Source organism: Spodoptera frugiperda, chromosome 1 (genome assembly GCF_023101765.2).
Source record: "Spodoptera frugiperda isolate SF20-4 chromosome 1, AGI-APGP_CSIRO_Sfru_2.0, whole genome shotgun sequence".
Lineage (NCBI taxonomy): Eukaryota > Metazoa > Arthropoda > Insecta > Lepidoptera > Noctuidae > Spodoptera > Spodoptera frugiperda.
In genome coordinates, this window is record NC_064212.1 from 10,245,514 (window position 1) to 10,261,186 (window position 15,673).

A 15,673-nucleotide genomic window follows, 5' to 3' on the forward strand; every position below is an offset into this window, starting at 1 on the left:
GTCACCTCTTGTTTATCAAATAAATGGTTCACATTGAAAATAAGAACAAAAACTTGTAATTAAATAAACCATGGTTTTATTATTGTATATTTAAATAGTATATAATTTTAAAATTTGTTAAAAATGTCTATTCACTGGAGTTCAGAAATAATGAAATGGGAGTATCGCGAGTTACAAGCCACGGCTATGACCGTAGATTATTCGGGCAACAATGTGCTATTAGCGGGGCGAAGGTGGCTCGCGATAAAACAAATAACCCAGGATGAAGATTCTGGAGATATTGTCAAAAAATATCCTCGTCACAGCAAGTACGATGCGGCCGGTGCCGAGTGGTGTCAGTCATACCATGGGCAGAAACTCTGCGCAATTGCGGTGGGTATTAAATTAATTTTTACGTGGGTATATTGTATAATTTTATGTATACTTTCCTAGTAGAAAATAAAATACTGTATAATAAAATTTAAAAAGGTTTTATGTTGTACCTATTTATGTAAATAGGGATTTATTTTTTATAGAAACATTAAATATAATTGTTATGATGTATCATTTCAGAGTAACCAAAGAGTAGATGTATACGAGTGGCGTAACGGTAATGACTTGACGTGTATCTGTTCACTCCGTGGACACACTAGAGTAGTCAGCGACACTCACTTCCACAGACAGGATCATAACCTGATAGCAACATGCTCAATTGACACATTCACACATCTATGGGATTTGAGAGATGCAAGGAAACCTGTTGTTTCATTATGTGCAGTTGGTAAGTTTCAATCCCAGACTATCAGTATGAAACATAAGAAAAACCTTTTTAATTTATGCCAGTTAGACAGTCCAATCCATTTGCTTAAACTGTAATAATTAAAATTTACATTAACATGGTATTATTACTTGCAGCTGGTGCCTCACAGGTGCAATGGAACAAAGTAGCCACCCATATAGTGGCCACTGCTCATGATGGTGACATAAAAATATGGGATTACCGCAAACATTCAGCTCCCATTCACTATATTTCTGCACATCTTTGCAAGATCCATGGAGTGGATTGGAGCCCTCATCATGAGTACCAATTGGTTACTTCTAGTCATGATGGAAGTATAAAGTATTTTGACATTAATAATGCACGAAGACCAGAGAATGTGATAATGACAAACTTTCCAGTATGGCGAGCGATATACACTCCATTTGGCAGTGGTCTACTCACTATTGGTGTAGGCTGGGGAGGTATGCCTAGAGTGGAACAGGCTGGTGTTATTGGTATATGGGTAGGAGGGGCATTGACACACCGACTGGTAGGACACACTGACACAGTCCAGACTATGGTTTGGAGACCAAACACTTCACCATCCAACTACCAACTAGTAACATGGGCTAGAGACCAGTCCCTAAGAGTATGGTCAATGCACCCCTCATTATTAAAAATGTGCAATCACTATCTGCCTGATGATGGAGAAAATGATGACGACAATAATAGTGACAGTAAGTAATTTAGTTCATTGTTCACTACAAATATTGTACCTACTTGAGTAATAAAATATTTACAATGACCTACTTATTATAATTTCAGATGTTAGCTATGCATCTACTGCAGGGTCCACCACTGATATCTCTACAGGAGATAACAAAGGTCAAGATATTGCATTGGTAAGATATATCGATAGACTTCATGGAATTTTTGAAGAATTATTCAAAATAGCATACATTCATTACTGCTATTTATAGAATTTGTGATCCGTCTATGTCGAATTTGTAATTACGTAACAATATACTTTTCCAGAACAAGTTGCCGCTCAAATCGAACACATCAATAGATGAAGAGTTTGAATCCATTCGTGAGATGGCAAACATCGAAGTAACAGATATGAACATTGAGACACGGACATGCCAGATACACTCTGAGCGCAATGGCTATGTAGCGAATCTCCAAGTGACTTTCCCAAGAAATGTTACAGAACAAACCATACCAAAGTTTTCCTGGCTGTCTGGAACAAATGTCGACAGTCCCACTACTATTAAGATATTACAATCTATCAATAGAACTGCTTACCGCAAGAAAAAGGAAGGTCACAGATGTCTATTGCACTGCTTGAAAACATTAGCTACGTCTATTGACGAGGTATTTACTCAATTTATTATCAAGTTATTAAAAATGCACACCATTTACTATTAACCTAAACTTGCTTGTAATTTTTAGATACCAGTTAAATCCAGTGACGATACTGACTCAATGAAGTCGAGTCAAAGGAGTCAGTCGGAGAGTGAAAATGCTGGTGACTCGTGCATCCCATTCCCTAGAACTTGTGGGGCCATATGGTGCGGAGTCAGTACATTGGTGGTGTTCAATAGGCCCCCGAATGCTCGTCGTCTGTCGCTGAAGCACGAGACAGGCACTCCTCGGTCCATGTCCTCACTGTCGCTCACTCCGGGACTGTTTGGCACTACTGGATACAACTCTGTGTCGCCCCACGCGACTACGACGCCGTCCCCAACAAACGCGTCCGGTTTTCCACAGCTGCATCACAGACATCCGTCGAATTCCATTACTACGTTCTATTTTCAAGATAGATGGGTAAGCTATAAATGTATTTGTTAGAACATACTCCCTTGATGGCTGTTAATCCAGCTTACATTTGATATTCTTCCATTACCAGAAAGCACAGGGTCGTCGCGCAGGCAGCATGCGAAGTCGGGGCAGTATATCTGGGTGCGTGGCGCCACGAGTCGTTTTGTACGCCGCTCCCAACCTGTTTCCACTGAGCCGTAATCTCGCTGAGAAATATATCATCAACGCTGACAACCCTATCGGTACGTAAAGGCCAAATAAATATGCCTCAAATATTTAATGCTATTTTCATAACAAAAAAATGTTAATGATAGAAATAAGTACCTACATAAGAAGGTAATGTACCTACATTACCTTTATATTATTTGAACAGAAATGTGCGAAAAGAATGCGAAAGCGGCTACAGAAGAGGGTGAAACAGACTTAGCGCATGCGTGGGACTTGGCAGCTTTGACCGCGCGGTCACTGCGGGCGCGAGTCATCGACCACCTCGTCTCCAGCGAGGAGAGCATGGGCTGGGTCGGACACCCGCTGTGTTGCAACCTCCTCCAATCCTTGTAAGTAAACTCACATCTTTCTGCACATCGTAGGTAAAAGCTATTCTAACATTCCTCGCGTATTATTCCAGAATATCTCACTACGCAAAAGCGTCAAACCTTCAGATGGCCGCAATGTTGGCGTGTGCGTTTTCCGTCTTCAATGACACAAGCAACTCTAGTTCACAATCTACAATTAGCACGTCTAGTTATGTGAGTATTTTAAACTTTCTGGGAATTTCCAATTGGAATGATATGTAGACAGCTCAATTTTCTTGTTGGTTATAGGGTAACGGCACCTCTCCATACAGTACAGTGAATCAATACAGCGAGATAAGCGCGGACGGGTGGACCCTTCCCATTGTACTGCGCAGTAACTCATGCTCAGAAGCCGAGAATTTCTACACCGACTCCACGGTGTCAAAGTCCGAGAAAGCGTCGTCGTGTGTACTCGATGAAGCAACTGTACATCTGTATCATTGTTTTAAAAGAGTTTATGCCGATATACTACATCGCTGGCAGTTAATTTATAAGAAGACTGAGGTGAGTTTCATTGTTGTTGTATACTTATACTTAGAAAAAGGCAACACTATGTGCTAACGATGCGATGCGGTGTGGCGTCGGAGCACGTCCGGCAACGTCATCCTAAAAAACAAATTACAACGCAAATGTCAACCGCGTGACTAGCTACTCTCTGCGGTTAATGGCCCGTGTCGCCGTACCGCAGCGTTACCGCATCGTGGCCTCGCCTTAAAAAGTACTTTCATGATGCAGCACGTGTGAAAACTTTTCACTAAAAAGCAGTAGGTAACTTAAGTATGCATTATATTGTGTAGGTGCTGAAGCTGGTGAACGGCGACACAAGCTGCAGCAGCGGGCCGGGCCCCGAGCTGGCGGCGGAGTGCGCGCGGTGCGGGGCGGTGGTGCGCGGCGCGGCCTGCGGGCACTGCGCGCGCCTGGCGCTGCGCTGCGCCGTCTGCGCGCGCCCCGTGCGCGGCCTGGCCGCCGCCTGCCACTACTGCGCACACGCCGGACACGCGCTGCACATGCTGCACTGGTACGTTACACGCCTCACTACACACTACTACACATACACGCCTCACTACACACTACTACACATACACGCCCCGTGCGCGGCCTGGCCGCCGCCTGCCACTACTGCGCACACGCCGGACACGCGCTGCACATGCTGCACTGGTACGTTACACGCCTCACTACACACTACTACACATACACGCCTCACTACACACTACTACACATACACGCCCCGTGCGCGGCCTGGCCGCCGCCTGCCACTACTGCGCACACGCCGGACACGCGCTGCACATGCTGCACTGGTACGTTACACGCCTCACTACACACTACTACACATACACGCCTCACTACACACTACTACACATACACGCCTCACTACACACTACTACACATACACGCCTCACTACACACTACTACACATACACGACCCGTGCGCGGCCTGGCCGCCGCCTGCCACTACTGCGCACACGCCGGACACGCGCTGCACATGCTGCACTGGTACGTTACACGCCTCACTACACACTACTACACATACACGCCTCACTACACACTACTACACATACACGCCTCACTACACACTACTACACATACACGCCTCACTACACACTACTACACATACACGCCTCACTACACACTACTACACATACACGCCCCGTGCGCGGCCTGGCCGCCGCCTGCCACTACTGCGCACACGCCGGACACGCGCTGCACATGCTGCACTGGTACGTTACACGCCTCACTACACACTACTACACATACACGCCTCACTACACACTACTACACATACACGCCCCGTGCGCGGCCTGGCCGCCGCCTGCCACTACTGCGCACACGCCGGACACGCGCTGCACATGCTGCACTGGTACGTTACACGCCTCACTACACACTACTACACATACACGCCTCACTACACACTACTACACATACACGCCTCACTACACACTACTACACATACACGCCTCACTACACACTACTACACATACACGACCCGTGCGCGGCCCGGCCGCCGCCTGCCACTACTGCGCACACGCCGGACACGCGCTGCACATGCTGCACTGGTACGTTACACGCCTCACTACACACTACTACACATACACGCCTCACTACACACTACTACACATACACGCCCCGTGCGCGGCCTGGCCGCCGCCTGCCACTACTGCGCACACGCCGGACACGCGCTGCACATGCTGCACTGGTACGTTACACGCCTCACTACACACTACTACACATACACGCCTCACTACACACTACTACACATACACGCCTCACTACACACTACTACACATACACGCCTCACTACACACTACTACACATACACGCCCCGTGCGCGGCCTGGCCGCCGCCTGCCACTACTGCGCACACGCCGGACACGCGCTGCACATGCTGCACTGGTACGTTACACGCCTCACTACACACTACTACACATACACGCCTCACTACACACTACTACACATACACGCCCCGTGCGCGGCCCGGCCGCCGCCTGCCACTACTGCGCACACGCCGGACACGCGCTGCACATGCTGCACTGGTACGTTACACGCCTCACTACACACTACTACACATACACGCCTCACTACACACTACTACACATACACGACCCGTGCGCGGCCTGGCCGCCGCCTGCCACTACTGCGCACACGCCGGACACGCGCTGCACATGCTGCACTGGTACGTTACACGCCTCACTACACACTACTACACATACACGCCTCACTACACACTACTACACATACACGCCTCACTACACACTACTACACATACACGCCCCGTGCGCGGCCTGGCCGCCGCCTGCCACTACTGCGCACACGCCGGACACGCGCTGCACATGCTGCACTGGTACGTTACACGCCTCACTACACACTACTACACATACCCGCCTCACTACACACTACTACACATACACGCCTCACTACACACTACTACACATACACGCCTCACTACACACTACTACACATACACGCCCCGTGCGCGGCCTGGCCGCCGCCTGCCACTACTGCGCACACGCCGGACACGCGCTGCACATGCTGCACTGGTACGTTACACGCCTCACTACACACTACTACACATACCCGCCTCACTACACACTACTACACATACACGCCTCACTACACACTACTACACATACACGCCTCACTACACACTACTACACATACACGCCTCACTACACACTACTACACATACACGCCCCGTGCGCGGCCTGGCCGCCGCCTGCCACTACTGCGCACACGCCGGACACGCGCTGCACATGCTGCACTGGTACGTTACACGCCTCACTACACACTACTACACATACACGCCTCACTACACACTACTACACATACACGCCCCGTGCGCGGCCCGGCCGCCGCCTGCCACTACTGCGCACACGCCGGACACGCGCTGCACATGCTGCACTGGTACGTTACACGCCTCACTACACACTACTACACATACACGCCTCACTACACACTACTACACATACACGCCCCGTGCGCGGCCCGGCCGCCGCCTGCCACTACTGCGCACACGCCGGACACGCGCTGCACATGCTGCACTGGTACGTTACACGCCTCACTACACACTACTACACATACACGCCTCACTACACACTACTACACATACACGCCCCGTGCGCGGCCCTGGCCGCCGCCTGCCACTACTGCGCACACGCCGGACACGCGCTGCACATGCTGCACTGGTACGTTACACGCCTCACTACACACTACTACACATACACGCCTCACTACACACTACTACACATACACGCCCCGTGCGCGGCCCGGCCGCCGCCTGCCACTACTGCGCACACGCCGGACACGCGCTGCACATGCTGCACTGGTACGTTACACGCCTCACTACACACTACTACACATACACGCCTCACTACACACTACTACACATACACGCCCCGTGCGCGGCCGGCCGCCGCCTGCCACTACTGCGCACACGCCGGACACGCGCTGCACATGCTGCACTGGTACGTTACACGCCTCACTACACACTACTACACATACACGCCTCACTACACACTACTACACATACACGCCTCACTACACACTACTACACATACACGCCTCACTACACACTACTACACATACACGCCCCGTGCGCGGCCTGGCCGCCGCCTGCCACTACTGCGCACACGCCGGACACGCGCTGCACATGCTGCACTGGTACGTTACACGCCTCACTACACACTACTACACATACACGCCTCACTACACACTACTACACATACACGCCTCACTACACACTACTACACATACACGCCTCACTACACACTACTACACATACACGCCTCACTACACACTACTACACATACACGCCCCGTGCGCGGCCTGGCCGCCGCCTGCCACTACTGCGCACACGCCGGACACGCGCTGCACATGCTGCACTGGTACGTTACACGCCTCACTACACACTACTACACATACACGCCTCACTACACACTACTACACATACACGCCTCACTACACACTACTACACATACACGCCTCACTACACACTACTACACATACACGCCCCGTGCGCGGCCTGGCCGCCGCCTGCCACTACTGCGCACACGCCGGACACGCGCTGCACATGCTGCACTGGTACGTTACACGCCTCACTACACACTACTACACATACACGCCTCACTACACACTACTACACATACACGCCCCGTGCGCGGCCCGGCCGCCGCCTGCCACTACTGCGCACACGCCGGACACGCGCTGCACATGCTGCACTGGTACGTTACACGCCTCACTACACACTACTACACATACACGCCTCACTACACACTACTACACATACACGCCTCACTACACACTACTACACATACACGCCTCACTACACACTACTACACATACACGCCCCGTGCGCGGCCTGGCCGCCGCCTGCCACTACTGCGCACACGCCGGACACGCGCTGCACATGCTGCACTGGTACGTTACACGCCTCACTACACACTACTACACATACACGCCTCACTACACACTACTACACATACACGCCCCGTGCGCGGCCCGGCCGCCGCCTGCCACTACTGCGCACACGCCGGACACGCGCTGCACATGCTGCACTGGTACGTTACACGCCTCACTACACACTACTACACATACACGCCTCACTACACACTACTACACATACACGCCCCGTGCGCGGCCTGGCCGCCGCCTGCCACTACTGCGCACACGCCGGACACGCGCTGCACATGCTGCACTGGTACGTTACACGCCTCACTACACACTACTACACATACACGCCTCACTACACACTACTACACATACACGCCCCGTGCGCGGCCTGGCCGCCGCCTGCCACTACTGCGCACACGCCGGACACGCGCTGCACATGCTGCACTGGTACGTTACACGCCTCACTACACACTACTACACATACACGCCTCACTACACACTACTACACATACACGCCCCGTGCGCAGCGTCTCGTGTTTCATTGCGACGAGTCCTCACACCTTAGTAGCCAAGTCTCATTCATTTGTGGTGGTCTTACTATAAACACTGACATTTTACCTACATTTTATTTAAATGAGCGAAAAAGCAATTAATAGTATAATTCATAATTTTCTTCTTTACAGGTTTTCTCAACACGACACGTGTCCGACAGGGTGCGGCTGCAAATGCGTGATGGAAGGCAACTCCGTGTGGAAAGGAGTCAATAAGTACGTGTGATGGCATGTATATGTAAACTGGTATTGTAATTGTATAATTGTAAACTGCTATGTAAATATCACACTTAATTTATACATAACTATTTCTCTCGGGTACAGTAGAATAGCTTTTTAACTCATAAAGCATTTTACGGGCTTTGACCAGTTTTATACTGTAAATGGGGATAGTGTGTATGTATGCTCAACAAAATATCTTACAACCAATTTGACAAGTGGCCTTCTATTATTATTATATGATAGTTGACAACTAGTCATATTCAATACTTTTATATAGCGACATGATATACTACAAAAATGTTAATTTTAAATGTTAATCAAAACAATATATTAAAATATCGTGGTCTTCAAACTCAGCTGTACCATATTTTTGGAGAAAATAGATCTCTATCCGAAGAATGATGGCCAATGATAAAATTATGCTTTTATATTTTAGTATAACAATAATCTTCTACACGTTAAGGATTTTGTATATTTTAATTGTGTATATATTATGTTATCAATGAAGACTGCCAATTTTATACAATCAATTATTAATAAATAAGTACACAATTTTATCAAGAATTTTATTTAACAAACTTTTTATATTACAAAAATTTTAAAACAATATTTAAAGGTGCACTTATTAGTTTTAATGATGTGTGAGTCTAACTATAGGTACCTGTTGGGCGGTCCCATTGCTTTAATAAGGTATTTAAAAAGGGGTGATACAGATGTGTAGAGAATATGGTGAACTAAAAATATATATTTTGGCCGTGACAATAACTAATAACTTTCAACAAGTTATAATTTCTTCAGTAGGTACTTCGTACTTAATATTCCACATAGAAGTATGTTTAAACCAATTTAACGGATTACCGATTATTTTTGCACATCCGTATGTGGCTTCTGCGCGACACAATATATTGTTTGTGTAGTATTATTGTCTACACTATATAATATTATAAAGAGGAAAACTTTATTTGTTTGGTTGTAGGTAATATAGCAATGAACATAGAACTTAGGTAGACTTTTGTTATTATAAAATTCACTTGTTGAAACGCCATACGCGAAAAATATGTGCATTTTATTGGTGTTATGTACATTTCGGTTATGAATAAACGGTACTTTATAATTGGTACGACCTGTGTCTATGAAATCTATTTTATATAAAATCGCATTGGATTTGGCGGGACAACAGCTATAAATATATTTAGATTCATAATTAATATTCCATTACTCACACTTCTCTTACATTTTTTGGTATTTTTCTTGCCAGCAAAAAACAATGCTGTGCTCAGTCTCTCAAGCTTTTACTTGCGAAGATTAGAAGCCTACCTACTCTAAGTAAATGTACGTTGCAGGGACAGCAGGGATGAATAGGTACCAAAAGTCGTAAAAGGAATCAAAATTCATATTTGCTTATAAGTAATGACTATAATTGGTCGTGAGATTATTTATTATAAAACAAAATAACAAATAAAATAGCTAAGTAACAAAATCCTGACATTATGTCAAATTAACATTAACAATGAGCAAATAAATATTTTTTATACTTTTATCATACAATTGTATACTCGTAAACTAGTTTCACGTAAAAATATTAGGTACATTGGATTTCTGAAAGTATAAATTCATATTTTTGACCCTACAATCGTATTCAACTATTTGGGCACTTGGCATGATTCTAACATGATCTTTTTGATTGATTTTAATTCCCTTTCAAAAATCAAACGTTAAATATTTTTTGAGTTAGATAAAAATATGTTATATTACTATAATCGAAGATATGGATACTAAGGACCTGTTTCACAATTTCTGATCAAGTTGTTGATAGCTTAGCTGGCACAAGAACTTACGACACTGGCAGTATAGTCAACAAAAATGTATTGGAGACTCAGTTACCAGAAAAAAAAAGAAGTAATTCAGACATTGTAAAAAAGGCCTTAGTCTCATGAGCAATGAGGGGATAAAATGCATTTAAGACAAAAATATTTCTCTTTATCAGCAAATCTGTTATTAAATGATTATAAAGTCACATCGACATTGTTTGTATTTACAGTATTGTTTCTTATTGTAATATCTGTTACTACCTAAAAGAGAAAAAAATACATATAAGTAGGCACAATATAAAAAGGAAAGGTTTAGGCACCATCAAATTGTTTCAAGCAAACTACATCTAAAAGAATTAATTACACTATAAACTAAACTTAAACAAATTTGTAAATAACACTTAATACAATAATATATAAAAAAGAGATTCTTTCGTCTTGATATCTACTTTGGTATTTTTGTGAAAATTTTGTTGTTTAGGGATACCTACCTAAGTATAATATGTCACACTAGACCTATAGTCATAGGGCATGCATATACTCTTTGATTAATATCAACACAACATTTTTTGACAAACTTTTACATATAGATTTCCTAAATGAACATCTACAAAACATAATATGAATAAAGTTTTAGTATTCGACCTACGTACCTCTGAGAGAAGCCAATTGAAGAATTTTGGCGCGAAAACTACAAATCTAGTGCAACATATTATCAACATACCTTTAAAATTGCTATGTGATTCTGTGCCTTATTTACAGTAGATTTACTGAACATTATTGTGAAAACGATAGGGTAGTTTCCAACTAGTCAAAATTACTTTTTTCTTAATGACAAACGACAGTTTACTCTCAATTTTGAATAAGAATTAGACGACTGTAAAAAACGCTGAAAATAAATTAAAATTTAATCAGTTAATGATATTATCATCACTTATATATGTTCATTAGATTCGTTAGTGAAAATAATTTGTTTTTGATTTAGGAAACAACCCTATTAAGAAGAAATGTATAAAAAATCACAACAGTGTTCAAATGTTGAAATAAAGAACAGAACACATACGTATTCCACTATAACACAATGTTTATAGAAATTACCACAAATTCTAAGAATTAAAACTACTGTAGTGGTACTATAATCTAGTCAACAACTGCTGTTTCAGCAACTTTTTCACATATTTCGTAAAATTGGATCTCATTAAATCCCTAACTAGTTAACCTAAGTAAAATTATTCATGAAAACCAACACGATTTTTTTTCAACTAGCCAAAACTTTTTGGGTTAACGAAATCATATTTTTTGTAAAAAAAAAAGTTGCATAACAGCATTTTGTTGACTAGACTACAAAGTACGCATGCGCGGCGCAATGGCATGGATGCTGATCTCAGAGGCGAGTTGTTCTATTGTAGCAGCTAAAACAATAAATTGTTGTTAGTAAACTGTTAATATAACTACATTACTACTTAGGTAAACTAATAGAATTCTGGATTTCTGTGAGTTTCACACATTTCAATAAAAGAAAACGAACTAAGTAAGTAGTCGCGTTTATTTTAGGCCTAAAGCGGGCGATGGGAGGAAAGGCAGAATTAAAAATAAATCTTAAGAATGTAACCCTCAAAATAAATAAAATCCCCAAATTGGATAACTCCGTTTTTTGTAAGTACGAAAAAATAAATAAAGGAGAATGCTCAAAAAAACCCAGGCCCAGCGCAAACTATACGTATCTCAGTTTATCAGTATAAATGAGTAATGAAATGCTATATAGGTACCATCATCGAAAACGATGGCTAATTGTTGGAAATTGATATGTATATTTTAGCATAGATTAATTTTTATAATTGTTTTGATTTATGAAACTAGTAATATCTTTTTATTTTATTGAGTTAATACGCTTCGTATACGCCGTGAGCATCAATTACAGATCACCCCCTCATCAATACAGCGTGATATAAGACGTTTTATATAGTAGAGGTAGTGGCAGAAATGCAATTGGCGAATATTATTGTTCATGCATACATGGGAAAAGGACGCTCGGTTGTTGTGTCCATGTGATGTCCATCATATACTACCTTGGGTGGGCAAGGCACCAAGATGGTTTTGCAAATCCCGCACTTTCACTACAAAACGTAATATAAGATGTAGAACTAAAATGATTGAACTTTGAATAATCTGATACATGATGTTTTGATAATGTATACATTTGTTTTAATACTTTCTACTCGTAATATCCTTTAAATATTATCATCATACCAGCCGAAATACGTCCACTGCTGATCGATTTAAATATAGTCCCTAACAAAAAACAAATAGCAATTTCCTACATTTAGCCATCGTTTTCGACGATGGTACCTATACGGGATTTTATTACACATTTATACTGATAAACTGAGATACAAATCGTTTGCGCCGGGCCTGGGTTTTTTTCCCATACTTCGTGAGCATTCTCCTTTCACCGAAACAAGGAATATGTAGTAACACCTGAGCATAGCCAAGTTGGGCTACTAGATTAAAACAAATGCGACTTAAGTATTCGTGTAAAGAATAAATTAGAGGGTTATTAAAACTAACTAGAGAGATACTAACTAGGTATAGGTAGTATCTACTATCTACCTAAGAGCACACAACAAGGGTCATTGTCCTTTTATCTGGCAATTTATCCGTCCGTGTTCTTCGAATAGTGATTAGACACGTTCGCAAATTGCCAAAATGAATTGTGTAATGTTAATAGCTACGGTGAAATAAACAAAAAAAATACGCCTAAGTTAAGTAGGTATGCTTTTTCTAATCATAGATTAGAAAATATCCAATAGGTACCTAGAAATCTAAATCGAATATCTGTACCACATTGAATACCTATCGCGACATTACCACATGGAAAGGAAGGATACCTTAAATACTGTAGATTCCTTAATTTATTTTATTTCTGATAAAAAATCTTACTTAGCAAAAAACATAATTTGATGTGATAGATAACAGTTTTATTTCTAATTTAACCAGGCCCAGGCGATTAATAAAATATAGTAATTCAAATTCATTTTGAAAATAAAATTCTTATTATGGTACTTCCATGTGGTATTGTCGTGGAACGCCCTGTACCTACGGCTGTATAAGACATAAAAATATGTATAATTATATACTGACAATGAGATTAGTTAGTCTACTCGCGTCTGTCTGATATAAGGCGACAGTATGATGAGAGTGAGTTTGTTTGCGTCGTACCTCTCGAGCAGCCTGCGCTTGAGCTCGGGCGGGTAGGTGACGTAGATGTAGTGGTCGTCGTGGTCCGGGTCGTCCAGCATGGCGTCGTCGGCCGCCAGGCGCTCGCCGCGCGTGGGCGACGAGTGCGTCGTCATCGACACCGACGCGCTGCCCGCCACGCTGCCCTCTTCCGAGCTACAACAGTTCACTCATTCACTTTTGGAAAACACGAGCTACGATAGAAAACGTAACGTATGTACCTAGATCTTCGACTCCTAGGCGCCGGGAAATCTTCAGCCGCTTCTTGGAGGTAAAGATGATCGACCATTGTATTAATGAGAAACGCCTGCACATAAGGCAGCCTTTCCAAAAACAAAAACATGAATAGGTGAGCATCTAAGTACTACGTGGTGGTATGTGTACAAAGTAGCCGTGATATCTATGTTTTATGTTACATGACGATACTTGAATGATACTTTAACCTTGTAAATCTCGTTCATGAAATTTTAATGGTATCAATTTTGTGATTGCAATCTAATAAGAGTAAGTGACTACGCACACATGTGTCCAGTTTCCTTACCAGGCGATTGTGTAACTTACTCGAACACAATCCAGATGATATAGTAGCACATACAGAGTGCCAACGCTAGGCCGGTAGCCAGGGCCAGCAACAGCGGCCAGGGGAAGGCGCGAGCCGAGGGCGCCGTGTCCTCCCAGTACCGGTCGCAGCTCAGGTACCAGCACACAGCGCGCTGCATTTCCTCTATTAAAAAACAATAATATAATAGTAACTGCACGTGGAAAATAAAATTATTTTAAACTTATAAAAAAAAAGAAAGGAAATATAGGAAACCTTCAAGCTCGGTGAACTGATGTTGCGTGAGGTGTAGAAGAAGTGTCGCTATGCAGGAATGTACTATTCTTTCACAGCGAACCTGAAATAAAAAAAAAAAATCTATAAATAAACTATGTACTCCGAAACTGAGGCATGAAAAATTCTTATTCTAAAGAGACTGATAAAGATATTGATAATTTACTGCTTCTATGAGTCAAGTTCATAAAACTACTGGTCTCGGGATATATGAATATATATCATGTAGGTATGTTATTTTATATGATATGATTATAATGAAACTGGAAATATTGTAGGACCTTGAGTGTCTGAAGGCGGGTGGGGTCACAAGCCGCTCGCTCTGCCTGCAAGTCCGCCAGCCTCTTGTGCCGGCTGTCGGGAGGCAAGGATGACTCCACGGTGTCCGCGTCACACAACTCAGCTGTCTGATTAGCGTCACTGTCATTATCTTCCGTTCTTTTCTCGTCTGGTTCTGAAAAAATAACGTCACCATCGTCAGCCCGTCGACCACATAAAAGAGAAATTGCTCTTTTCACACTACCAACAGACGGGAGCTATACGAAAATTTTAATTTTAATACATTAACGCATGTTTTGGTTATTTCTGTGACGTCACAAAAATCACCTTACTCTGCTTCTCGTAATTCAGATACGCAGGCAGGTTTTTGTACTAGTAAGGAAGTACCTGATTCCTCCTCTCGTACGTCTGCTTCTGACCGCGGGCAGTCTTCTATGGGGGGCGGTGGTGCGGTGCGCGCTCTGTGCCGCCTTCTCGCGTTGACTCTGGCCACGCTCCGCGTCGCTGCTGGTGCAAGTGCTTTTTTCACTGATTCTACGTCTTGCCATACCTGAGTGAAAGTCTTTTTATTGCTATGATACTACCATGTATAAAAGTTACATACAATATCAACAGCATCCAAAACAAAGTCATTAACAGTTAGCGTACACCACTTTTTATCCTTTATCTTACTAATGGTTTTAGGATCTTCAATCATTTGAACTAGTGTGTATAAAAAATTAT

At 43.6% G+C, this 15,673-nt stretch overlaps 2 protein-coding genes across 5 annotated transcripts in view; one reads left to right on the forward strand and one right to left on the reverse strand.

Annotated features, from left to right (window-relative positions):
* Positions 1-15,673, reverse strand: part of LOC118273745 (uncharacterized) — a 30,822-nt gene that overhangs the window by 8,451 nt on the left and 6,698 nt on the right. The window contains exons 5-11 of one of the 4 annotated variants that reach the window (XM_050695339.1): positions 15,338-15,512; positions 14,953-15,125; positions 14,654-14,735; positions 14,401-14,563; positions 14,061-14,162; positions 13,822-13,995; positions 10,575-12,014 (exon numbers count right to left, since the gene is read on the reverse strand). In XM_050695339.1, the coding sequence (XP_050551296.1) occupies positions 11,987-12,014; positions 13,822-13,995; positions 14,061-14,162; positions 14,401-14,563; positions 14,654-14,735; positions 14,953-15,125; positions 15,338-15,512 (897 nt within the window). In that variant the 3' untranslated portion in view covers positions 10,575-11,986. The remainder of the gene's footprint in view (positions 1-10,574; positions 12,015-13,821; positions 13,996-14,060; positions 14,163-14,400; positions 14,564-14,653; positions 14,736-14,952; positions 15,126-15,337; positions 15,513-15,673) is intronic. The other 3 variants (XM_035590894.2, XM_050695348.1, XM_050695354.1) reach the window with 3 other exon arrangements.
* LOC126910901 (GATOR complex protein WDR59-like) lies at positions 14-9,348 on the forward strand. Its single transcript, XM_050695215.1, has 12 exons — positions 14-372; positions 553-760; positions 895-1,476; positions 1,565-1,641; positions 1,775-2,113; positions 2,192-2,566; positions 2,649-2,802; positions 2,934-3,117; positions 3,189-3,309; positions 3,385-3,639; positions 3,933-4,153; positions 8,702-9,348. Exons 1-12 carry the CDS (start codon positions 124-126, stop codon positions 8,793-8,795), a joined length of 2,859 nt encoding a protein of 952 aa, XP_050551172.1. The 5' UTR covers positions 14-123; the 3' UTR covers positions 8,796-9,348.

Excerpts from the sequence above, each read along its gene's own strand:
- LOC126910901 (XM_050695215.1), top strand. The coding sequence starts at position 124 with ATGTCTATTCACTGGAGTTCAGAAATAATGAAATGGGAGTATCGCGAG. Across the intron at positions 2,803-2,933 it reads CAACGCTGACAACCCTATCG|AAATGTGCGAAAAGAATGCG; the intron begins GTACGTAAAGGC and ends TTATTTGAACAG. Across the intron at positions 3,118-3,188 it reads TGCAACCTCCTCCAATCCTT|AATATCTCACTACGCAAAAG; the intron begins GTAAGTAAACTC and ends GTATTATTCCAG.